Source organism: Camelina sativa, chromosome 12 (assembly GCF_000633955.1).
Source record: "Camelina sativa cultivar DH55 chromosome 12, Cs, whole genome shotgun sequence".
NCBI classification, from domain to species: domain Eukaryota; kingdom Viridiplantae; phylum Streptophyta; class Magnoliopsida; order Brassicales; family Brassicaceae; genus Camelina; species Camelina sativa.
The window spans coordinates 8,609,272-8,633,758 of NC_025696.1; the positions used below are offsets into that span (position 1 = coordinate 8,609,272).

At 36.1% G+C, this 24,487-nt stretch overlaps 4 protein-coding genes across 5 annotated transcripts in view; 3 read left to right on the forward strand and 1 right to left on the reverse strand.

The window, feature by feature from the left end:
- Positions 1,915–5,959, forward strand: LOC104730936 (coiled-coil domain-containing protein SCD2-like). 2 transcript variants are annotated; one of them, XM_010450184.2, is made up of 16 exons: positions 1,915–2,784; positions 2,905–2,974; positions 3,058–3,099; positions 3,199–3,261; positions 3,357–3,406; positions 3,485–3,512; positions 3,642–3,716; positions 3,845–3,955; positions 4,049–4,109; positions 4,444–4,557; positions 4,656–4,774; positions 4,891–4,960; positions 5,050–5,091; positions 5,237–5,277; positions 5,371–5,497; positions 5,586–5,959. In XM_010450184.2, the coding sequence occupies exons 1-16, from the start codon at positions 1,997–1,999 to the stop codon at positions 5,711–5,713; spliced, it is 1,929 nt and encodes a 642-aa protein (XP_010448486.1). In that variant the 5' UTR covers positions 1,915–1,996; the 3' UTR covers positions 5,714–5,959. The 2 variants fall into 2 exon arrangements, with proteins under 2 accessions (XP_010448486.1, XP_010448485.1); XM_010450183.2 differs by having other exon boundaries at positions 1,916–2,784; positions 2,899–2,974.
- On the forward strand, positions 6,213–8,005 carry LOC104730937 (magnesium protoporphyrin IX methyltransferase, chloroplastic). Its single transcript, XM_010450185.2, has 3 exons — positions 6,213–6,841; positions 6,946–7,360; positions 7,681–8,005. The coding sequence occupies exons 1-2, from the start codon at positions 6,284–6,286 to the stop codon at positions 7,327–7,329; spliced, it is 942 nt and encodes a 313-aa protein (XP_010448487.1). The 5' UTR covers positions 6,213–6,283; the 3' UTR covers positions 7,330–7,360; positions 7,681–8,005.
- Positions 10,636–14,868, forward strand: LOC104730938 (zinc finger protein WIP3-like). Its single transcript, XM_010450186.2, has 2 exons — positions 10,636–11,435; positions 13,703–14,868. The coding sequence occupies exons 1-2, from the start codon at positions 10,845–10,847 to the stop codon at positions 14,126–14,128; spliced, it is 1,017 nt and encodes a 338-aa protein (XP_010448488.1). The 5' UTR covers positions 10,636–10,844; the 3' UTR covers positions 14,129–14,868.
- Positions 17,219–24,487, reverse strand: part of LOC104733317 (DNA polymerase epsilon catalytic subunit A-like) — a 22,016-nt gene continuing 14,747 nt past the window's right edge. Inside the window, exons 21-43 of the mRNA XM_010452901.2 lie at positions 24,288–24,345; positions 24,064–24,206; positions 23,584–23,981; positions 23,358–23,487; positions 23,079–23,276; positions 22,906–22,980; positions 22,353–22,543; positions 21,859–22,039; positions 21,713–21,777; positions 21,314–21,446; positions 21,108–21,209; positions 20,934–21,017; positions 20,643–20,717; positions 20,430–20,489; positions 20,119–20,360; positions 19,992–20,040; positions 19,545–19,705; positions 19,386–19,452; positions 18,941–19,045; positions 18,716–18,835; positions 18,443–18,631; positions 18,016–18,122; positions 17,219–17,711 (exon numbers count right to left, since the gene is read on the reverse strand). Of these exons, the coding sequence (XP_010451203.1) occupies positions 17,342–17,711; positions 18,016–18,122; positions 18,443–18,631; positions 18,716–18,835; positions 18,941–19,045; positions 19,386–19,452; positions 19,545–19,705; positions 19,992–20,040; positions 20,119–20,360; positions 20,430–20,489; positions 20,643–20,717; positions 20,934–21,017; positions 21,108–21,209; positions 21,314–21,446; positions 21,713–21,777; positions 21,859–22,039; positions 22,353–22,543; positions 22,906–22,980; positions 23,079–23,276; positions 23,358–23,487; positions 23,584–23,981; positions 24,064–24,206; positions 24,288–24,345 (3,303 nt within the window). The 3' untranslated portion in view covers positions 17,219–17,341. The remainder of the gene's footprint in view (positions 17,712–18,015; positions 18,123–18,442; positions 18,632–18,715; positions 18,836–18,940; positions 19,046–19,385; positions 19,453–19,544; positions 19,706–19,991; positions 20,041–20,118; positions 20,361–20,429; positions 20,490–20,642; positions 20,718–20,933; positions 21,018–21,107; positions 21,210–21,313; positions 21,447–21,712; positions 21,778–21,858; positions 22,040–22,352; positions 22,544–22,905; positions 22,981–23,078; positions 23,277–23,357; positions 23,488–23,583; positions 23,982–24,063; positions 24,207–24,287; positions 24,346–24,487) is intronic.

The following is a 24,487-nucleotide window of genomic DNA, read 5'->3' on the forward strand; positions in this document are numbered from 1 at the left end:
ATAAAGCGAATAAAAACAGTTAGTACCTTTGTTATTAAATCTGCAAGTACTCAAATGCATACCTCTAATAGGTTTGATAAATTTCTTAACTCATTCCTTTCACTAATCCATACATTTTCTCATAATTAAGGTTATGTATCTCAAATAATTCGTCAAATGCATACCTCTAATAGGTTTGATAAATTTCTTAACTCACTCCTTTAACTAATCCATACATTTTCTCATAATTAAGGTTATGTATCTCAAATAATTCGTCATGAAAATATTATTAAATGAATACAAACATGATGAATAAAAGGCAAGAGAGCACTACATTAAAGTGATCAAGGCAATAGAGTATTGAGAGACTTAAAAGTTTTGAAAAACATCAAATTTTAATACGAAGGTTTTTTAAAAAAAATATGATATGTACAAATAGTGATCATGGTCTACTCATAAATCTGCCATAAATATAATATATCTAGGCAACAACAAAAATACATATTGCATTTCAAAATTAAATCAATTACTAAATTATCCCCTATATAATAGAATGGAAGCACACAACAATGTTTTGTAAAATATATAATATTAATAAGTTTGTTACAAATAGGTTATAGATTAAGTTTTATATTATTTGTATTGTCTGATTTATCGTTTTCACAAATATTAAAGATAATATTCTAATGAATCATTTGTTATCATCTAACTTATCATATTAATTTCCTTTATTAAATTATTCATCAAATAAAATCCTTTGATATCTAACTTAACATATTAATTTATTAATTATCATTATACTTCACCTCTCATTTTATATATGAGTCTATTTTGTGAAACAAATAAATTATTATATTATTTATTATAATTAAAAAATAGTTTTATTTCCGGATATACCATAAGTTGAATTTTTAAAAACAAATATAAATGATTCAATCTATAATATTCAAGTTTTAGTAATATTATTCTTTACATATAATATCTATTGAATTAAAAATTTTACTGAGTAACGGGTCAAAATTTGAATATTTAAATTCAATTTCATACTTTTTGTTGAATTTTATAATTTTATATAATATAATAAACTTTAGATAATTTATTTTGAAATATTTTTAAAATATTGAAACTTGATATAAAAGTTAGAAACTATAAACACTCTAAATAGATTTGTTATAGCAATGTCAATAATATGTCATTATAATATAAAGAATTTCAAGAAACCAAGTATATTAAAATAAAAATTATAATAATATATTAAATTACTCATAATATAATAACTTGCTTTTTAAAAACTAAATTTGCAAAATTATGTCTTATAATAATATTCAAGTCATGATGTAGAATATATATTGTTGAAATAACTTCACATACATAAACTAATACAATATATTAAAATTTAATTTTAAAATATAAAATATACAAAATTTTGTATAATGATATTCAAGTCATGATGTAGAATATACATAATATATTGTTGAAATAACTTCATATACATAAACTAATACAACATATTAACATTTAATTTTAAAATATAAAATATACAAAATTTTGTATAAAATAAAATTTAACCAATGTTATAGCACGAATACTTATCTAGAATCATTAACAATATAAAATTTACAAAATATGTGTCATTTTTTAAACCATCATATTTAGCATATGATTTTATTGCATAATATTTTACCTAATTTTTTTTTAAAATAATCACATAAATTATATTTTATATAAAATTGCAATATAAATAAAATGAATTTCAATTCGTGCTCTAGCACGGATCTGTTAAACTGTACAAATGGGATTAGTTGAGAGAAACAAATATTAAAACATATTACCGAAAATAAAAAAGAAACAAAGTATTAAAAATTGGGTCCCACGATCTCTCGACTTCCTCTCCCGCCACCATTTGGTCCACGCGTATCTCTCTGCTCCCTTCTTCTTCTTTCTTTCTTCTTCCTCTGCAGCTCAATCCAAAAAAAAAAGTCTTTCCCACCTTGTTGACTCCGTCTTCTCTAGAGAGATGGCGAGGAGACCAGGCAGCTCCGCTTCTTCTTCACCCGCGATGTCTCCGTCGCATCGGCTGAACAGCGGCGGCGGAGGAATATCTGGCAAAAGCACGCTCCGGAAACAAAACGCCGCTGAGCTGCTCGCGAAGGTTATGGAGAGACGCGACTATGATTATGATTACGACGACGATGATGACGGAGGCGAAGATCTGTACCAGGTACATCTTCCGCCTCTGACTCAGTCTCGAAGACGAGATGATAATAAGCGTATTGGTAAAGGTTCGGTCAACGGGAAAAACGCTCCGGCGAAAAAACCGGTCATACTTCCTCCGCCTAAATTTGACGATGAATCCGACGGTGACGAAACTATACCCGATGTTCCCCGGAATCGAGTGGAGATTCCTAAAAAGAATGCTAGGGATCGGAAAGAAGCTCCGGCGAAGAAACCGGTCTTACTTACGCCGCCTAAATTTGACGATGAATCAGACGATGATGAACTTACATCTGATGTTCCCCGTAATCCAGTAGAGAGCGAGAAAATAGCTCCGGCGAATAAACCGGTCATACTTCCGCCGCCTAAATTTGACGATGAACTCGTCGGCGATAAAATTAAAGCTGAAGTGCCTCGGAATCCAGTTGAGAGTACTGAAAAGAATGGTAAGGGTGCACTAAGGGTTAGAGTTCCGGCGTATTCTCGTCGGAATCCGTTGGAGGAGTTTGAGCAAAACGGAGACGAGAAACTAAATGTTCAATTTGATGTACCACCAAAACAATCGGAAGCTCAATTAAAGTATAAGAAAAGGTAAAAAAAAAATTGGAGTTTTTATATATACAAATTTCAAATTTGTTTTGTAAAGTCTCAGCTTCTTTTTGCATATGTTGTGTTTGACGAAATTACTCGGACTCGAACAATTAGTTTTAGGTTTCGTCCTGCAGATATTTTATCACAGAATACTGAAGATGATCGAGAAGCTTCAGCTCTGCGTGATGAAGTATGTGGTTCACAAAATACTGGAAAACTAGTTTTGGTTAAATGTTTGATCTCTCATTTGAAACCAACTCGTTATCATTGCAGTTAGATATGCTTCAAGAAGAAAACGATAATATACTGGATAAGGTCAGTGTGACCTTTCTCTATTTCTAATTTAGTTCTTTTGTGTGTGTTTGCTCTGCCTTTTCGTAAATGATATGTATGTTTCTTGAGTTACAAATGCAGCTTCAGCGCGCTGAAGAAAGACGCGAAGCAGCAGAAGCAAGGGCTAAAGAGCTCGAGAAACAGGTGTTAATGATATCTTGTATAGTTTACTTTTGTAGAAATGGATGCTTATCTACAATGTTGATGGTTATTTTTAAGCTTGGTATGACTTACAACAGGTTGCTTCTCTAGGTGAAGGAGCAAACTTTGATGTCAAGCTCTTGAAGAGGTTTGGTTTTCTTGTCTTTGTTATATAGCCTTCATTTACTAAATTGGGTTTTCAAAAATTTCATGCTGATCCCTTCAGGAAAGAAGCAGCATTGCGTCAAAGAGAGGTCCGTAGTGCATTATGTTGTTTCATTTTGTTCTTTGCAATATACATGTCCTTTATTATTCTGCTACCTTGTCTTGGCGTTTGCTTTGACAGTAAAATTATTAAAAGGGAGAACATAAATCTATTGCAGGCAGCATTAAGGGCTGCTGAACAGAAAAGAGATGGAAGAAGTAAAGAAACTGATGCCCTTAGTTCAGAATTTCAGGTACAATTCTCTGGTGTTTAGTCTACTCAAACTGGTACTAAACAGTATAGTGTGCTCTGGACTCTGTTATAGACACCTTTCAACTTGACAAGGAAACAATCATCTCTTCTGTGTTGTGTTATGATCAGAGCTTAAAAGATGAAGCAGACAAGGCCACAGAACAGCTCCATGAGGCTGAAGCTGAAACAAAGTCTCTTCGGACAATGATACATAGAACCATTTTGACTCAAGAAGAAATGGTTTTGTTCACAAACTAAACTAGAATTTTGTACATTTGACGGTTTACCACGCCTTCTTTGTTTGATCAACTACAATATTGACCAACCTTGTAGGAGGAAGTTGTTCTAAAGAGATGCTGGCTTGCTCGCTACTGGGAACTAGCTATTCAACATGGTAAGAAACCCCTCTCTCCTAAAGATGCAACCGTTCCATTCTTTGTTGGGTCTTGACCTGCAATGATTTATAATATAATGTAACCTGTTCTTCTCATTTTGGTGCCAAGAGTGCAAAGGGTTTTGAAGATTTCACAAACTGGTCCTGATATGATTACAATGTGTTTCCCATTCGCTGTGTACTTGTCCACTAGGTTGTAATATTCAACTATAAGGTCCCAACTAGCTGATTAATTATCTCACGGTAGACTTAACTAGTGGGAGTTGATCAATAACATTACTTGCATTTCTCTTTTGGAAATATTTACTTATGCACCTCATTGGATCACATTTAGGAATATGCGATGATATATCCACATCAAGATATGAACATTGGTCAGCGTCAGCTCCTCTTCCCTTTGAAGTTGTCCTCTCCGCTGCCCAAAAGCCTGAAGACTCATGGCAAACAGGTCTGATCCTCAATAGTCCTCCCAATATTTCCCAAAAAAGAAACTAAGCATCTTTATCTAAAGATTCAAAAGTAAATGGCAATAACATCATCTGACAGGTGGTAGCGATCGCACTTGGAGCAAAGTCGTCAGTAATTTCAGTGATGTCAATGGAGAAGGAAACATAGAGAGTATGCTTGCTGTTGAAGCGGGTTTGCGAGAGATAGCATCCTTGAAGGTTTAATTTATGCCCACATTTTTCTAATCTGAATTTGATGTTTATTAGTAGAATCTGTTGCCCAGAACAAGTAAATATCTCATACATATTGTCATATCATTTCCTGCACATCATAGGTCGAGGATGCTTTAATGCTTGCACTTGCCCGGTATAGACAAACAAGTGTGGTCCGACAAACCGTCAGTGGTAAAAGATATCTAAAACTGATTGGCCACTTATAAATACTGATCATGTAAATGTTATATAACAGACACTCATATCATTTTAATATCCAGATTCCAGGGTGCAAGGGGAATCTAAGTTCTCCGAAGCATTTGGTTAGTCACATCCTTAAAAACTGTTTTCGTGACAATCTAGACAAAGTATCATATAAATTTAACAAGCCTCTTAATCCAACTGGTTAATTTGTGTTGTTACAAGAAGGGATTATTGATGAATAGTTCTTCTGAATTTTGAATGCAGAGTTGAGCGAAGAAGAGCAACAGGATATTCTCTTTAAAGAGGTAACTAGCATTAACATCTTTTTTACCGAGAGAGGCTTATTACTTAATAAGGATCATATACATTGACTCAAAACACACACATACATGTTCTAGGCATGGCTGCTGTATTTTTGGAAAAGAGCTAAAATCCACGGAGTGGAAAGTGATATAGCAGAAGAGCGTCTTCAGTTCTGGATCAATCGTCTCGGCCAACAGCCATCTTCACATGATGCAGTTGATGGTATATTACTATTACACTGAAAGTTAAATCAATGGGTTGATTAAAGCTAAGACTCTGATTTTTTTTTGTGTGTGTGTTTGTATGGCAGTGGAAAGGGGAATGAGGGAGCTAAGGAAGCTTGGAATAGAACAACAGTTATGGGAGACATCACGTAAGGAACTCATTGACTCCGCCTATCTTCCTTCTCATTCCGTTTCTGACTACTATGATGAGTGACCAGTGACCACCCCCTCTAATCTCTTTTTTGCGTCCAATTTCCTACATTCACGACACACACACATACACACAAACAAACAAAGGTAATCAAAATCACTATTTTCTTTTCCAGAAAAGGTTAGAAACACAGAAGAAGACTTCAATGTATGTACATGCTTTTTGCTTTCAAACTGTGTTCCTATTGCTGTGGATATTTTGACTTCCATGTTGTTACTTGTATTAAAATATATACTCTTCGTTACTTTACCCAATACAAGTTGTTGTTTTTGGAACGAAAATCTACATCCGGTAACAGAGCAGTCCAGATAAAAAGATGGGTGAAAAATTCGATTTTTCGTAAACTTAGGGTCAAAACACGAAAGTTCATGTAAATAAAAGGCCAGAGACGTTAAAATAAGTAAAAAGTTTCTAGTGTGACGCATTAAAGTGGACCCCATGGAAATCGAAACGTGGATCGTCTCCTTCCCTATCTTCTTATCCAGGATAACGTTAACCAACCCACTTCTTCATCACTGCAACGGCGCCAAACTCACTTCATTGTGGCTTCCGCTTTCCCATAAAACTTCAATAATGCCGTTTTCTCCGTCCTTGTTGTCACCGTCTTCCTCAGTCTCTCAGTTTCTTCCCAGATTCCCCAACGCAACTAGGTTCAATGTAGTAACTCCCCGGAGCAGAGCCGCCACCATCGTCGCGGCATCCGTCACCGACCTAGCCGGCGTAGACAGCACAACAATCGCCGTACTCGGAGGCGGATCCGTAGCAGCACTCGCGGCGATGGTTTCCTTGACGGATCCGGAGAGGAGGCGGAAATTGCAGGCGGAGGAAGTTGGAGGAGGCGACAAGGAGGTTGTGAGGGAGTATTTCAACAGCACCGGGTTTGAACGGTGGAGAAAGATATACGGTGATACTGATGAAGTGAATCGTGTACAGAAGGATATCAGACTCGGTCATGCTAAGACGGTGGAGAACACGATGCTTATGCTTACGGAAGATAGATCTTTAGCCGGTGTTACGGTTTGCGACGCCGGTTGCGGAACCGGTTTGCTCTCGATTCCTTTAGCTAAGGAAGGAGCTATCGTCTCTGCTTCCGATATCTCTGCTGCTATGGTTGCCGAAGCTGAGATGAAGGTAAATCCCAATTTCAACCCTGAACTAAGTTCCTCTTGCTGAGTTGGTAGTTTTGGAATTCTGAATTCATTTGTGATTGATTGGTTTTGAATATGTATGTATAGGCAAAGTCACAACTACCACCAGGGAATATACCAAGATTTGAAGTGAATGATTTAGAGAGCTTAAGTGGCAAGTATGATACAGTTGTATGCCTGGACGTGCTGATACATTATCCGCAGAACAAAGCAGATGGAATGATTGCGCACCTTGCTTCTTTAGCAGAGAAGAGAGTGATTCTTAGTTTTGCTCCAAAGACGTTTTACTATGATATATTAAAGAGAATTGGTGAGCTTTTCCCAGGGCCATCCAAGGCCACAAGGGCTTATCTACACTCTGAGGCGGATGTGGAAAGAGCTTTGCGTAAGGTCGGCTGGAAAATCAGCAAGAGAGGACTCACTACTACTCAGTTCTACTTTTCTAGGCTTATTGAAGCTGTTCCAATGTAGTAGACCCCCATTTGAAAAAAAAAAGACTAAGGTCAGTTTTTGGAAAAGTATTCATTCTTTAACTTGTTCTGGTGTCACTAAGGAACAGTATATGCTGTCATTGTTGATGAACTGAGAGTTGAATGCATCATGTATGCACCCAGTGTCCAAGATTATTATATTATTTATTATACTAGGTTAGGATTATTTTAACAACTGGTGATCAGGAAGAATGGCGAGTAAAGTCTGTTTTTTCTTACTCTCTTCTCCTATATCTGTGGATCCCTTTCCTGTTGGTGTGAATTTCAACTTTTTTCGACCTCTCGAGTTTATTAGAATTTATGATCTTCCATATCTTTCTTTTTGATGCAGAATTCCAATTTGACAATACATGTGAGGATGGATAGCTTTACTTTTGGGACTTCTTCAGTAGATCGTAATTGTATAGGACATTCCGAGAAGGATTTTCGTGGAAGACATGCTGATATCCTAAACTCGCCCAAGAGATTCTCTCATAAACTCTTCCTACACTACTAGGACTGTTTGTACGTACAAACTTGCACTTCTGCAGACCCCCAAAATATTGATTTGGTTAAATGTGTTAAATGTTTAATATGTAAACGACAGCATCTGCGATGAATAGTTGTAGAACAAAAGGATTATCCACAGCGACTAGCTAGCTTTTTGTTGTGCGGTTTATACGTTTCTACACATTCCTGTGAAAAGTGAAATTCAAAAAAGAAAGAAAAATTAAGGATATCGAACATGGTTTTGAATATTAGAATAATGAAACAAAAACAAAAAAGCGCATAAAACATACATTTCACATAATCATCATAAACAAGAACTTTCCGAGAGGCATGTATACATTAATAAAATCCACATTCATATATCTTGAAATGGGTTTAGAGTTGTTGACTCATAATTATTAAGAGTGTTCTTTGNTTATATATATCTTTTACCTAACTATTTTATTCATTAAGGATGGGAGAAAATGAACTACGGATACGATTGAGAATATTAAAAAATAAACAATTGGAAGAAAATAAGATTTCATTTAACAATAATCCGGAAAACTTGATGTAAATTTAGTGGCACACCGCACATAAGTTCNACTGTCCTGATGCTGGACCTGAATGCTCGTATCAATCTCTCGAATGCATCAAACCCTAGTCGAAGAGACGTTCTCTCCAGAAGCAATAAGCGATTTTTACGCGTCTTGTTGACAGCATTATCGACTCCAATGACTTCAACATTACCGCCGGCGCCAAAGNATCATAACTACTGATGCAAATACTGCTCCATAGAACTTATTGAGTGTGTAAGATTTAAGAAAGAAGATCTACGATCTAAAATATATGTTTAGNTGGAAATTGTATCTAATGGGTTGATGACTACTGAAATTGGAATACGCACCAGTCGCTTGAGTTGAGGAACATATCCACCACGAGCCGTCGCGGTTCCCTTGCATTGGTAGGCCTCGGAAATAGCGCCAAAAAAAGTATGTATCGGCGAAGAAGAAGGGTTTAAGCTCTGATCTTATACGTGGAGAGGGACTTTAGTTCATTCGGAGGGTTTAAGGTTTAAGCCGAAACGTACCGGTTTTTAATTTAGCATCTGATAACTTAACCGGTACTGGTCAATAAAATTAAACAACATAAACGGTGCAATTTAATTAAATTGGTTCACAAAACATGACCAGAGAAAATATTTGACCGTATTTGAACCGCATGGCAAGTAAACCATATTATTCGTGAATGAAAACACACGGTTCAACCGTTAGCTATAATACCATTCGTAATTTTTTGCGAGGTTAGTATTCGTTAAGGCTCCCCAACAGCATTGAGTCATTGACATATACATTGAATTATAAGCTTCTAGTTTCGACTTAGGTGTCGACTGGTTCTCCCGCTACCTCCCGCAAACGCACCAATTTTAAACCGCTAAATCAATCGTTCAAAACGCTTAATAACGCTTGAAANATACCATTCGTAATTTTTTGCGAGGTTAGTATTCGTTAAGGCTCCCCAACAGCATTGAGTCATTGACATATACATTGAATTATAAGCTTCTAGTTTCGACTTAGGTGTCGACTGGTTCTCCCGCTACCTCCCGCAAACGCTGCGTTTGCGGGTGGTAGCGTTTGCTAACGATTGGTGCCAATCATACAAACCGCTTCCAATCGCTTCCAGCCGCTCCCAATCGCTCCCAACCATTGAAATCCAAAAGCTGTTTCCCGTNCAAAACGCTTAATAACGCTTGAAACCGCAATCTCCCGTAACCGCAACCGCAACCGCAGCGTTTGAACCAGTCAAGCCCTTAATGACTACTGTACTCCAGTTTGTTAATCATATATATACTTTTCGTTTTGAGTATTTTATTCTTTCAGGTATTGACTAAACCGCGCGCGGTTAACCTTTGTATATTTTTCGAAGAAAAAATTCTTGTGCTTATAGGTCAAACTCCACTATCTCTCTATCTCTTCCAATTCTTCGAACTACTAAAAACTAAATCTTTATTTAAAATCCTTGAATCTAAAACTCATACATATTATCAATTAAAATTAATTAGTTAATTTTAGGAAAAGAACAGTTCTGCAAACTATGATTGCATGCATGGATTAACTAGTGGTGCAAACCATAACAAAATTGAATTAGGAATGAAATACAATATTGAAAGTACCTAGTTTCACACTTTTTAGCATATACTAGCGATTTATATTTATGTCTTAAACAAAACGTAAATTGTGGATGAGAGTCCTAGCTAGAAAAGTCTTACGGATGGGAAAGGTGTATATATCATCAAGTTCGTGTAATAACTTAAAAACTGCTACTTGGATCATCAAAAACGTCAATAAAAGTGAACGCGTGATTTTGTATCAGTTTAATTTGCTTTTTATCATTTGTCCCTAAAAAGACGGCTAAAATGATGATGAAATTGTTGTTCTGATGTAATGATGAATTTTGTCTTCGCCGGTCTATATGCACTTAATAGACAATTATGACTGTAAAATGATGAAAGGATATCATATTTGTTGGTATGTATAAGAGATGTTAGAAAGTTTTAGTTAATGGGAAAAGGAATTGAGGGTAAAGAAGAAAAACTAAAAGACGACTACGAGTCTTAGGATTCTCTTTCATTGAAAAGCCTTGTGCTTGTGCGTTTGCTTTTCACTATATGAAGTAAGACCCACACCACATTTAGTTGAAGAAAATTACAAATTTTTTCCCCTTCATGTAAACGCGTACGTAGACACGTGCGAACGTCGACATATCTACATATAATAATAATACGTGTTGGGGTAGGAAGAAAAAAACAAAAACTTTACTGACGACGAAGATTTTGTATTGGAGAAAAAATAGGAAAGAACCTATTTTGACGAACGGCTACGATACACACACCAGGTAGGTTGATCTATAACATTTTTCTACTTCTAATCTTACCCTTATATCGTGGGGAGAGAGAGAGGGAGAGAGAAAGAGGGAGAGAGAGAGAGAGGGAGAGAGAAAGAGTGAGAGAGAGATGAGTTACGTTTGATGAATCCCTATGAGAAGGGTTTAAGTTTCGGATCCCCAAGCTTCATTGAATGGCTTAAACCTCCATCTTCTCCTTCTGTGTTATATTGTATGAAGACAAGAGATGCTATATCAAGATCAAATCACCACCAGAGTCAGATGAACATGTTGGAACGATCTCTATTCTTATACCAACCACAAGAACCACTCAACACCTCTATCCAATGCTTGCCTCTTCTAAACAATCTCATGGAAAATAAGAGTCGTCAACGTCAAGCCTTGGATGACATTAAAGAAGAGAGTAAGGATGATGTGGTTACTCTCCAAATCGGATTTCCTAATTATCACCGTGGTAACTCCTCGGCGGAGGATGACTCTGACACAACTTCTGATCATCAGAAGAAACCCATCAAGAGAGAGAGAATAGACAATGGCGTGGTGCTGATGAAAATGAGGAGAAAGATGAAGTATGATGAGAAGGTGATTGATTCTGATATGGAAGTCTGTGGGAAGAGGTTTTGGATACCAAGTCCTGCTCAGATTCATGTCGGTCCAATGCAATTTGCTTGCTCTATTTGCAGCAAAACGTTCAATAGGTACAATAACATGCAGGTACGTCTTAATTCTCTCTGTCATCCTTAATTACCATATATGATTTGTTTTAGATATCTACGTTCATCTACAAAACTTGCATTATGAGTTAACCATCATCACTATATAGATATCATATTACCTAGAGAGAAAAAAAAAAAAAAAACATTATCACTATGTCAACTTTACCTTTGCCTTTGTCCATTCTAATATATATTCATTATATATATATATAGTGTATGTATTTCACTAATTCACTGTTATTTTCTTAAATAAGCAAAAAAAAAATCAGTAGATAAATTTATACATTTTTTCAATTCAAAAAGAAATTTACCCTTATTATCGCAGCAAACAAAATTTTGTTTTTAATAAGTCTTAGTTAACACCATATTTCAAACACAAAAAGGTGTATGATCAATGTATTCCGTTATGTATTGCACTTTGTGAGTGTATATGTTAAAGCAAACGGTTAAAGAGTTTATATAATTGTATGATCAATTGATCATGCATGCATTACCAATTTACCCCCTATAAATAATTCTTTATATAGACCATACACTTCCTTTTGTATGAATTATGTTGTACTATAATCATACATTCTCAAAGATACTCGATATATGTAGGTACACAGTACATACAGAATACTGGAAGGAATTTAATTACATTGATGACTTAATTATTACGATAATTAATCGCGGTTGGTGTATGATTCATATATAATCAATTGAGAGAAGGATTATATTGGGTAAGTAACGTCTAGATTAGTTGAGAAATCTTCAAAAATCTTTAGACTTTTTTCATTGTTTGCCTTGCCTTTCGGTTGAAAAGCCAAAAAGCAAAAGAATAATCACGGAGTGGGATTTGGTAAAGTATAATTCAGCAAGAAACCAAAAAAGGGGAGAAAAAAAAAAAAAAAAAAAGCAATGATCATACTACTTTTACTGAATATATGCAATCGATTACTTAACCTAGCTAATGAAGATCTGGGTAAAAAGCCTTCTAAATTCTAAATAAGTATCACTTGTTTCTATTTTACTTAGGATTCTCTCCTTTACCATATATACTAGTAGTATAAATTTACTTTGGTCCCAACTTTAATTCGAAATTAAAATCATTAACCCATACTTTCTTTTTAAGTAGAAAACACACATTTTTCTTACACATATATAGTTTCTTAATTATTAAATTTGTGATAACCATAAGTGGAAGTGGTCAAAACTTTGTAAGTTCTTTTATGTCAGTTAACTCCCATCCTATATGAAAATGCGCATGCATTTGAGTCCTACTGTCGATTAGTGTCACATACTCCCTCTGTTTCACAAAGAGTGTCATTCTGACACATTTCACATAAATTAAGAAAAGTTTGAATTATACATATTTGTCCCTATTTAATAAGTGATTAATGATAGGCCTGGGCATTCGGTTAACCATTCGGTTTCGGTTCGGTTGTATTCGGTTTCGGTTATTTTGGATATAGTAATATAGTAACCATTTGGATATTTTTGAAATTTCGGTTCGGTTCGGTTCGGTTTCTTTCGGTTCGGTTTCGGTTTGGTTATTTAAATAAATAACCATAACTAACATAAATTATATTAACATTAACCAAATAAACCAAATATAACCAAAACTAACCGAATATAACCAAAATTAACCAAATATACAATAACAAAAATACAAAAAAGGGAAAAATATGGATTCAATTTTACAAAATAGTATTTAACTTTGTAAATTCAAAATAATAACATTTACATATATTGATTATTTAAAATATTTAATTGTTTTGAATCTAGAAATAATTTATATTTTAAGTTTATTTTATAGTTTTGCATAATATTAAGTATATAATATTTGATATCTTCTAGGTTTTCGGATATTTCGGTTAACCATTTAATTGTCGGTTCGGTTCGGTTCGGTTTCAGTTAGTTTGGATATAGATTTTTACTAACCATTCGGGTATTTGAAGAATTTTGGTTCGGTTCGGTTTGGTTTTTTTCGGTTCGGTTTCGGTCGGTTATTTGGTTATCGGTTATTTTGCCCAGCCCTAATTAATGATTTAAACTCAATGAAAATAGCTTTGGGTTTAGGGGTAAAAAAGAGAATTTCGCATTAAAACACTCATTGGAAATGTAAAATGACATTCTTTGTGAAACAAAAAATTTTCTTCAAAATGACACTCTTTGTGAAACGGAGGGAGTATAATATTACTACGATAATATTCATTAGAAATATAAAAACTTTCGATAGAATTCTTATGTTCTAACGAATTTCTATATGCAAAACATGTACAGATGCATATGTGGGGACATGGATCTGAGTTCAGAAAAGGGGCTGACTCGTTGAAGGGCACAACACAACCTGCGGCTATCTTGAGGCTGCCATGCTATTGTTGTGCAGAGGGATGCAAGAACAACATCAACCATCCACGGTCTAAGCCCTTGAAAGATTTTCGTACACTTCAGACACATTACAAACGTAAGCATGGCTCCAAGCCCTTCTCTTGCGGAAAATGTGGCAAAGCCTTGGCTGTGAAAGGCGACTGGAGGACCCACGAGAAAAACTGTGGAAAGCTTTGGTATTGTACATGTGGGTCAGATTTCAAGCACAAGAGGTCTCTCAAGGACCACATCAGGTCCTTCGGCAGTGGACATGCTCCTCACCCGTCTCTTTCTTTTGATGGTTTCGAGGAGGATACAGAATGTGTCACCACAGAGTGAGAGTGATGTTAGATACACCGGAGAGACTGTGGAATCATCATCGAGCGACCGGTAAGATTTGAATTTTCTAATGTTGCTTCAAAGCTATCCACCACAAACACAATTCAAGTCTACCAAAGAATTTCTATCTTGAAAAGGGAGAAATTCTTTGTTAGACTCGATATATAAAAAATATAGAAATTAATTTACCAAATGAAATGAAGCAACATTTTAAAATTTAGATCTTTTTATTGGGATTTATGGTTACGATAAGTCCACATAAAGCCCCGTGTTTGTCTAACAATTTCTTCCTTCTTTTGTCTTTTTAATGTTTGAGACATGGGTTTGAGTATTGTTGTGTTACGTACAATGCATGTGGTATCATTATAGGGTTCTTGGTTTGGTAGGGGATTTTTGCTACGAAGTAACCTTAAGAAGGAGGTTTAATTATGCTCACTAACAAAAACTTCTCCTTTTTACGAGGATTGTATTTGTTGGGGAGCATTTTGTGGCTCGTGTAAACCCCTAGTTATCTTAGTGATTGATTAGTAGCAATTAAGTATGATCTGAGTCTTAATTAGGGTCTCCTTATTTAAAAAGGGTGATTTATCGATTAAAAATTTGTGAAGCACGTGAATTTTCTGTTTCTCACAATGTAATTTGTAATAGAAGAGAAAATTGGTGTGCTTCACTTCATTATTGTACGATGTAATCCTCAATTAAAGACTTTTCCTTCATCTATTGTATCTCTTTTCATTACATATCATGTGCTTTCGATCTTTTTGTTGTTTACAAACGATTCACGCTATTTGTTTTTTGTTTTGCTGAAATTATAAATTTCACATCACAACAACAAAAAATGTTTATATATCTGAGCTCGTAAGACTTGACACGTCATCAGAACGATTTTGACTTATATATAGATTTGTATATCGTCGAAATGTACTATAGTATTTCAATATGTGTGACACCACAAATCTAAAAAAATTGTAAAAAGCACTCACTCCTTACCATTTTGGGAAAGTGTTAGTCGACAGTGCAAAACTCTTAACAACAAGCTTCTTCGCTTGAAACAAATAACACAAGTCTCTGACAAAACTCTTTGATGGTATTTTTCAATGGTAAACTTGTACCAAAGGGATCTTGAACTCTTTAGGGAAGAACGGGATAGCCCTGGGATTGTTTTCCAGGTCACGATACAATCTATACTCTGCTTCATAGTCATGAAGACCCCTTTAGCTCTGCCTTGTGATTAGTATGGTAATGGTGCTTGGTTGAATTCAACTTCCCAAACCCGAAAACACTAACTTTCTCACAAACTCCCACCGCAAGCATCACAGCTTGCATACCTGACGAGTAATGAAACAACGAGCCTTGATGGTTTTTACTCCAATCAACAAACCCTTCCGCTTTCTTCTTTTCCAAGAACTTCTTGACAGAGTAATACTTGACGATTCTAGCACACAAGACATCGAATCTCGGATCCGTGATAATCAGAGGAGCTCTATGCGATGGTTTTGCAAACAGTATAATCCAAAACGTGAATGGGTTGGCAAATAAATGTACATCACAATGGGAACTGTTTCGCCATAGGGATGACAATAACAACGTAACTCTGCCTTCTCCCACACTGATGCAAAATGTTACTGTTTATGAAAGACCTACTTAGTCATGTTTGTCACAAGCATATGCAGCCTGCTGGAATAGCTAGCCTATAGTTGCAGATCTTTGGGTTTAAATATATGCCTCAGTTTCTTGCAATGTACCTTTACCTTGAAGGCTTTTACTCTGTCAAGTTTGCTGTGTTAATTTATAATTGGGAACACATTGCAGCTTTTGAATTATCATATACTTTTTTTGTCTCCCAACCATCAGTGTGTCTTCATCGGACTTGGTCTCGAAGTGGATGGGTGAAAGTGAAAAGCTAGTACCGAACCTTTTTGAGATGGCTCGTTAGAGTGCTCAGTCGATCATTTTTGTTGATGAGATAGATTCTTTGTGTGGTCAACGTGGAGAAGGCAATGAAAGTGAAGCTTCAAGACGTATCAAAACAGAGCTTCTTGTGCAGATAGATGCAGGTGAGAAGATTATTAGAGAGAAACCTTCTGGGGATGAATTATTAGCAGAAACATGACTTCTTTCTCTCTCTCTCTCTCTATTTCTCTTTTATTTTAGGGTGTCGGACACAATGATGAGAAATTCCTTGTTCTAGCAGCAACCGTATGCTCTTGATCAGGTGAAACTCATAAGAGTGGATTGGTGTTTTTGAATTAGTTTCCAGCTTTAGAAGAATAATACTCAATACCATGTTCATCGCAGGCTATTCGGCGACGTTTTGATTTCCCTCTACCTGATGTGAAGGCTCGTCAGCACATGTTCAAAGTACTGAATTGACTTAAAACTTTTTCTCATAGTAAATTCAGGAGACCCCAATCCTAATGATATTCGTGTATGAATCAGGTGCATTTGGGAGATACTCCTCAATTTGAAACAAGCTGATTTTGATAAGGTACTAGCAAGACAGCGACCGACAGTGAGCAAGTCTGACCTTGAGGTCCATGAGAATTTCACAAAAAGAGTTTGGAGAGGAAGGTTGAAGATGGCATTGATTATATTGCTCGGCATTATTAGTGGCAGGGAAGATCTCGAAATCCCGGTTATGTATTTATGCACTAGGAGGAGAACAATTCGTTTAATGCACATCATTGAATTTTAGTTTTCTAATTGTGTACATTATTTCTGATATGATTGTTTCCTGATGCTAAAGTCAGAGTCCACTATACATCATTGCGTATATTCATAATCTTTTGCCTCTAATATTTAATTCTATGATTCTATCAACAACAAAATGATCGTATGTACTCGCACACAATCTGGTAAAATGACACCAAGCTTACAGAAGACGTTCACATGCAAAACAAAAGGACCATGGTTCAAGGCTTGTTCGCTGATTTCTACTTACAATAAGTAACTTGCACTTTATGGCTCACGGGACAGTCTCTTATTGTGTATACTTTTGTATTTTCTTACTTTCACCTTTCAGCAAAGTTATTATGTAATGATAGTTCCCCTTTCACTCGTGAATTAAATGGCCTGATCCAAGAGCGCTAGTTATGTCACTGAAAAATGCTATCACCACAACTTCATCATGTAAAGACATTTGTTTTGAGTCAGTTAGGTGTAGAAATTATACACAAATCAATTAACCTATAAATGATGTCTTTCTCTGTTTTGTTAGCAGCTGGTACATTGTAAAATCCAAGAGGTGCATTCTTCTAGCATTTTGAACTTCTGGCGCTTTGCTATATCCAAGAAAATCTCCATCCTCTTGTGGAACTCTGACCCGCTCTCTTTGCATCTAAAGGAACCAGAACACTCACACTGCTCTGTCAAATGAGCGGCTTTCACCTGATTGCACCTAATGCACACTAGATCCTGCATGTGGTACATTCTCTCTCTCTGTCTCACCATCTGGAGAAGACTATTCTCCATCTGCTCTCTGTCATATATCTTCCCACATTGTGTATCCGCACATGACCATTCTTTCTCTGTTAATAGATCTGGGTCTCTGCATAAATCTAGGTCTCTGTAGGCATCACAGTTGCTGCAACAATAAAAACAGTATAATCAAAACTTGGTGTATACATTTTCAGCCGTCTTACTGCTTACTACTTCAAAAAAGTCAAGTATTAATAAACACAATGTGGGTAGATATATGACAGAGCAGATGGTATATTCAGCCTTCGGAATATGACCAAGGTAGCCCTCTTTTCTCTGGGATTTGGGGGTCTAAGGCGTTTTTCTTTTCTTTTAGTGTTGCAAACAGATAGCAAAAACTAGAGGTAGCAAATCACCAGAATGCTTCTTTGAATCACAAAAATTGAGCATTTCTTTTGGTCAAGTAATACCTGCAAGCTACATTAGGTAAGATGCAGGAGGGCCCAGGATCAAGAAATTCGGCTTCCGCAGCATACTCTTTTACCTTAATGTACTTCAACAGATTCTTTCTGATCACCTATAGAGAAGAGATTACGTCAGTAAGATTGTAGGTCTAGAGAACAAAACTTGAGAAGACAATAGTTAACACCCATCTGAAACTATCCAACATTTTAGGTAAACAGTTTCAAGAATCAGATTTCCGGAATGTAGACTGGATTTGTGAATGAAATCATTTACAAAGTGGTTTTCTAATTATAAAGATTAAAAACTCTATATGAGAATTTTGAATTTTCATTTCCAAGATTAATCTATTCAGAGGACTTGTGAATACTCCATATGTTTATCAAATTGTACCAGTATCAGGTAAAATTGAAAAGGAATAGGTAGAGTACTTACCAGAACATCGTGCTGGACATTCTGGTCAAGAGCCAGAACAGCAGAGATAACCTGTATAAATTCTAACGTGTAATCTCCTTTGGGAGTTTGACCAGAAAACCGAGATGCATCTGAAACGTTTATGTCCTTCATGTGTGACATGATATCAATAACCTTCTTAAGAAGCCTCTCTGTGAAATAGGATTCAATCTGCATAAAAAAACAAAAAATTAATGAGGAGATAATCTTTTGAGGGAACGAAAAGTAAATCAAAAGAAATGGCTTTAAGACTACCTGTTCTCTTAGATATTCTACCATCTGTGCCTCTAAACTCTCTGAACTGCCTTTTTTTTTCTCTAATGCAAATTTCCAGGGATGGAATATAAACTCGGCAACGATTATAGTGAAATCACTCTGCCAAGATAGATGAAATGCATCAGTGTCCAAGAAAATAGTCTAACTGTTGCCACATGTTTAAATCACTCTGCTTTGATTTGAGTGAGGGTTCTGTCTGTACACCTTAATATACTCGGGTAAATGTCGTGCAACACTCCATTTTTGTTCAATAGCCACTTCGTCAGGTGAACTTTCATCATCGGTAGCTTGGATACCAGTGTAGTTATACTAAAGGTTGAAAAAGAGATATCTTGATGAGAGGGTATAAATAAGGAAAAGCAAGATCAAGAAGTCTGATTAAACCAAAGCTAATGATGGAAGATGGGGCTTTAGTAGAGTTCAGTGCAGTTTGGAAATTATTTTTTAACCATCAAGGTGAAAGGACTCTGGTTTACTGGAACAACATGAATTGAGGTCCCATGGATTGTCACTTTTTCATTTCCTCTCTTTGAGGCTCAATTTTTATGTTCAGGGATTTGTAATTTTACAATTTACAACAAGGTTTGCCATGTTTAGCTTTCAGAAATTTAAAATACAAAAGGGAAGTATAAGAAATAAGAATTCTAACCTGATCCATGAAAAGTAATGAGTGCCAGTAGTGAACCGGCTCGAGCAATATCCACTCAAAGGTAGGACTGTCAGTGGCAAAGTACAAAAATAATGGCAGGAAAATGAGTGCAGCCGACATATAGTCAAACATATATACCGTGAAAGGAACAAAACCAACCTATTTCCCACCGCTGTGAGCAAGCTTTCACAATAGGCCTTAGCAGCAGATAGATCAAATTTCCCTGTGTGGATAATGACCTTTGAGAAGTCTGCATAAATTATTATAGCACCCAATCTCCGCAAATCAGTCAATAGCAGAGCAAAGACCTTTTGCATGACCTACAATATTCATGAAAAACGCAGGATGTCAAATGGGTTTAGAATTTTAAAGGCAAATAAAAAGTGAATGTAACTGACAAATCTCAGGATCTGAAGGTGCCTTGGGAATGATATGTCATAATAAGCATAATCCAGCATGGAGGTATTATTTGTTAGCTTCAGTTTCGATAAAATGAATTGACTAAGAAAGATTCAGACAGGAGTAAATTTATATAAAGTCTGCTGATTTATCCACACCAACTCATTTATACTTGATAAAAAGCAAGAAATACTAGATAATATTTACCTTGTGAAGCATGAGATGAAGAGCTGGATCATGGAGCTTAGAGGACGGGCTACAATAAGGAATTAACATCGGTATGTTATGAGTCAAAAAAAAAGTGAACATGTTACAAGATGTGACATAATCATACCTGCAGAGCCACCAAGACAAGCGTTGCAAAATGGAATCAGCATAGATATTCTCATATTTACGCACATCAGTAAAGCAATTATCAAACAATTGTTTCAGGACACGAAATGCTTGAGCACATCCAGTGGTCTCATCAAAACTGGTGTTCTCGTCTGAATTTGTTTCAAATCCCGAAAAGACGCCTCCTTCCATTTCATTCACAAGGTTGCTTTTCAGAAGGGCATTAACAGCCAAGTGATGGATCTGCACAATGCATGTTAATTAGAACAACATCCAAAAGAGCACGACAATTAAATCATTTTTTTTTATGACCTTTAGCTCCACAGACACTTTTCTATACGCTCCAGGGAATACCAAACTTGTCTGTTGCACCTGTGTCAGAGAAGCATACCAGTTTATCACCTTGATAGCGCACAAAAACAAAAAAAAAAAAAAAAAAAAAAAAAAACATAGAGATTGGCGATGATCCTGACAAAGTTCACAGAATCCAAAAGGAAATTTTTTTTAACCCATTTGATTACGTACCTCATCAGCAAAGAATGTCTCTTCATTGTTTATACCTCCAAGGTCTGGAACACCATTATCTGACACCCAAAGGACCTGTTATACAAAAGGAAATTCAATAATACATAATAGGCACTTCTAAAGGAAAAAGAAAAAATATCGAAATCAGTGATAGAGAGACAACAGCCTTTTGCCTAGGCGCTGGAGAAACAGAGCAAGAGCAAAAAGGCAAACAGAAAGAAAAAGGAAGGCAAATATTGTAGCAGTGGAACTAAAAAAAAAGTTACAAGTTAGGAAATTCGAAGAAAAGACCTGTTGCTGGCCACGGAGTGCCCTGGACATGAAGATATCTATTGTGAATGTTAGCCAATCAAGTCCAAAATTCCCCAGAGGCACCTAGTAAGTTGTACAGGAAATGTCAATAACTGCACAAAACAATAATATGAGGAACTATATCTCCACTTTAGAAACATAAACATAACCTACATGGGCGTATCTTGATTGGGCAATCCTCCGATCCAACCACTGAAATGCTGCAGCACAACGGAACATTGCTATTTTTGCTGCTGGACGTTGCCAGGAGACAGGCTATGAATTGCAACCCCACCACACATACGTATTACTTGATCAAATAAACATCTATCATAACATAAAAGGAGAAACGGTAGCCAATTGGTTTATAAGTTAGGAACCTGATAACTATTGTCATCGCCGTTGAAGGGAATCCTCACACAGGGGAAATCATCCAGGGCCTTAATACCTTCCATCATGGAGTTATAGTCAGGGCATTCAATGACAGCAACAGTTGGTCCACTATTTTCTTCTCTGCAAGATAAAGAAACAATGTGACTAGTCAACACTACGGGATGATTTAACATAACCTTACAAGAAACGTCCAACAATCAAACTCTTTGTTTCTTTTTGGGACAGTTAACTTATACAATGTATCTAAGTTACAAACTAGTTCACACAGGAAAAAATCAAATAGGAAAAAGCATGCGCAACTGATTCAATAGAAACACTATTGGATTCAATATGTCAGGGAAACATTTAACAGGCTGCACCGCTATAAATCAGGAAAAACGAGTTACCTGTATTCACTTATTGCTTTCTGTATAATCTTCTTGGCAGCTTCAGGATGGTCAACATAGTCCACCTGATGATTAGCATTCACAAAAGCTCAAACAAATGCACGACTACTATTGTAGGGGTTCTATGTGATGAGTTTAGAGCATACCTGGAAAAGGATACTACCCCAAGACAATGAGTCAATTGAAAATTCTTGGCAACTATCTCTAAACTGTCTCTCTAGGGCAGGTGGTAATAATTCCTTGCTACTATAAGGTTCAACTACCACGGCAGACATACGCTTTGATGCATGACAATATAAAACATATATAGCACGCCCTGTAGAGGTGCTGCAAACAAGAAACAAGTATACCATTAGATAAGTATTCCGGTCTGCATAAATAAAACCACATAAACATGGCCAAAGAAGAAGGAGAAAAGAAAAAACAAAACTAAGGTTCAAAATGTTAAGGGACTAATTTGAGAAAGCAACAGAGTATTCAATAATATGACTAGACACGTAGTCATAAACACTCCAACATTGTGACTAAATGCCTACTAGAAATTTACAATCAAAACCTTCTTCAACTTAAATTGCATGAAGTTGAATTGGTTTCCATCAGAAAAGGGGTCGTCATGTTACTTTATAGAATGGAGCTTTACCTGTTATACAAGTAAACAAGTGGAATTGAACGTTCCAAGTAGCGACACTCAGTTGTAGTTTTCATATGAAGTTCACCAATTTTCCATCCATCTTGGGTATTACGGTGCTTAGCTGTGTTATCAATTTCGCATACACATCCAATTTGACATATAGCACTAAACTCCAGAGGCACCTTAGTTTCATATATGCCCTGCCAAAGTTAATTATGAAACAAGCAAGCATAAACATGGTATTCTCTTGATGAAATGTGAAGGTCAAAACATGCATTTAACAAACAAGTTGACAAATCCCACCAAGCTGACAAGTCGATGGGTCTCATTCACATTCTATTCAAATAACAAAGAAGACACACACACATAACTGAGATCACAGACACCAAATACAATTTGTCTACTCACCAAATAAAATGCCACCAGAGATCACAGAAGTAAGAGTTAACGATACTAAGAAACTTTCTTTATTACTTTTAAGACATGCGATGGGTGGGTAGTCGATAAAAGGTGTGGCTTCTGATGGCACTTATTTTTTTTTTAACTTTTTAAAAGACCTCACCTCAATTTCAGGGTTGGCAAGAAGAGCTGCACGCATTTTGCTTTCTTTTTTAAATTGATCTTCCTGAATTTTAACCTGTAAAGAAATATAAAACTAGTAACTAACTAAAAGATGTAACTAACTAGTAACTAAGTAAAACTAGTAACTAACTAACTAGTTGATAAAAGGCATGCCTCAATCAAATTATAAGAAGGCCTTCCATGAGGAAGAATCTTGTTGACACACTTTCCGGGGAATTTTTCAACTGTAGGAGCTTTGGAATTAATGTAAAACACCCTTGGGATTGTCAATGGGATCTTAAGCATCAATCCTTTCACAACCACCCAGGCGAAAAATTGCCCACTCTGTGGACTTGGGACCAGTTGTATAATCTGAAAAAGCCAGAAAGCCAACATTATATGGTTACAAAATATTAGCCAAATATATAAATACATTTAGGTTGCTGTGCCCACCTGCCAATGTGAACTAGTCAAGGCTTCTTCAGGCCTCCTAAAGTATGAACCTACACCTCCTCTTCCCAGACCAACTTTTTGATTTATCTCGTGAGCATCAATCTGCTTTGAAGATCTTAGATCACCCAACCTACAAAAAGAAGGAATACACAGTCAAGAAGTTCAGAAAGTTTTAGAAGCAGCGGATGTCATATTGAACTACATTTTGTTCCAAATAAAGTACTACCTTCGTTTTTTCTTCTTCTCTAATGTCACTTTCCATTTTCTCTTTTTCAGTTCAAGCCATCCTTGGTAATTTACGTTCTTGTCAATGTTCTGAAATGAGATATCATGGAACTCTGGACCGCAGCTCTCTTTCTGCTCGTGTTCAGTCATTTTTTTTTTTACTTCAAAAGAACGTGCAATTGGCTTTGGCCCTTTCACGGAAGGCCTGTTTTCTTTGCAAAAATCCTCAATATCTTCCATATTATCTTCAGTCACCAAATGATCTGTGTCCGACACACCGTCTTTGTTTGCTGAACTAAACATATCAACTAGTTTTCTCTGGCGAAATTTGTCCTCTTTCTCACGAACCTTTTTATGGAGCCAATCAGGATGATTCACCCTAGGCACAGGATTTTCCACCTAAAGAGGTCATATAAGCCGTTAGATATTTACAGAAAGAATATTAAGAAAAACAAAACCAATATAAATAGTAACAATGAACCTTCTGCATTGCAGCAGGAATGGTAATAACTTTTTGGATAGCTGAACTAAGGCGCTGCTTATAATACGACCAGTCAATAATTAAACGGATTCCGACGTCTGATGATGTCTTGCACCATTTTCGCAGATAATACTTCATAATTCCTGTGAATTTTGACGTTTCCATTACATTTGATCGATAAGAACGCAAGAATACATAATCACAGCAGATAACAGAAGGTTTACCCGGTTTCGTTGTTTCAAATATAGCAACAGGAACAGCCCGTTCGCTAACAGGTGTACCCTAATCATGAGAAAAGGTGTTAAGTTGCAAGAAAGGAAGTACTATAAGCAGATATACTATACCAGAATAGCTCAAAAAGATGCTTAACAGACAGTAAATACTTTTTTAAATGTAAGCAACATTATTAATACAGATTACATGT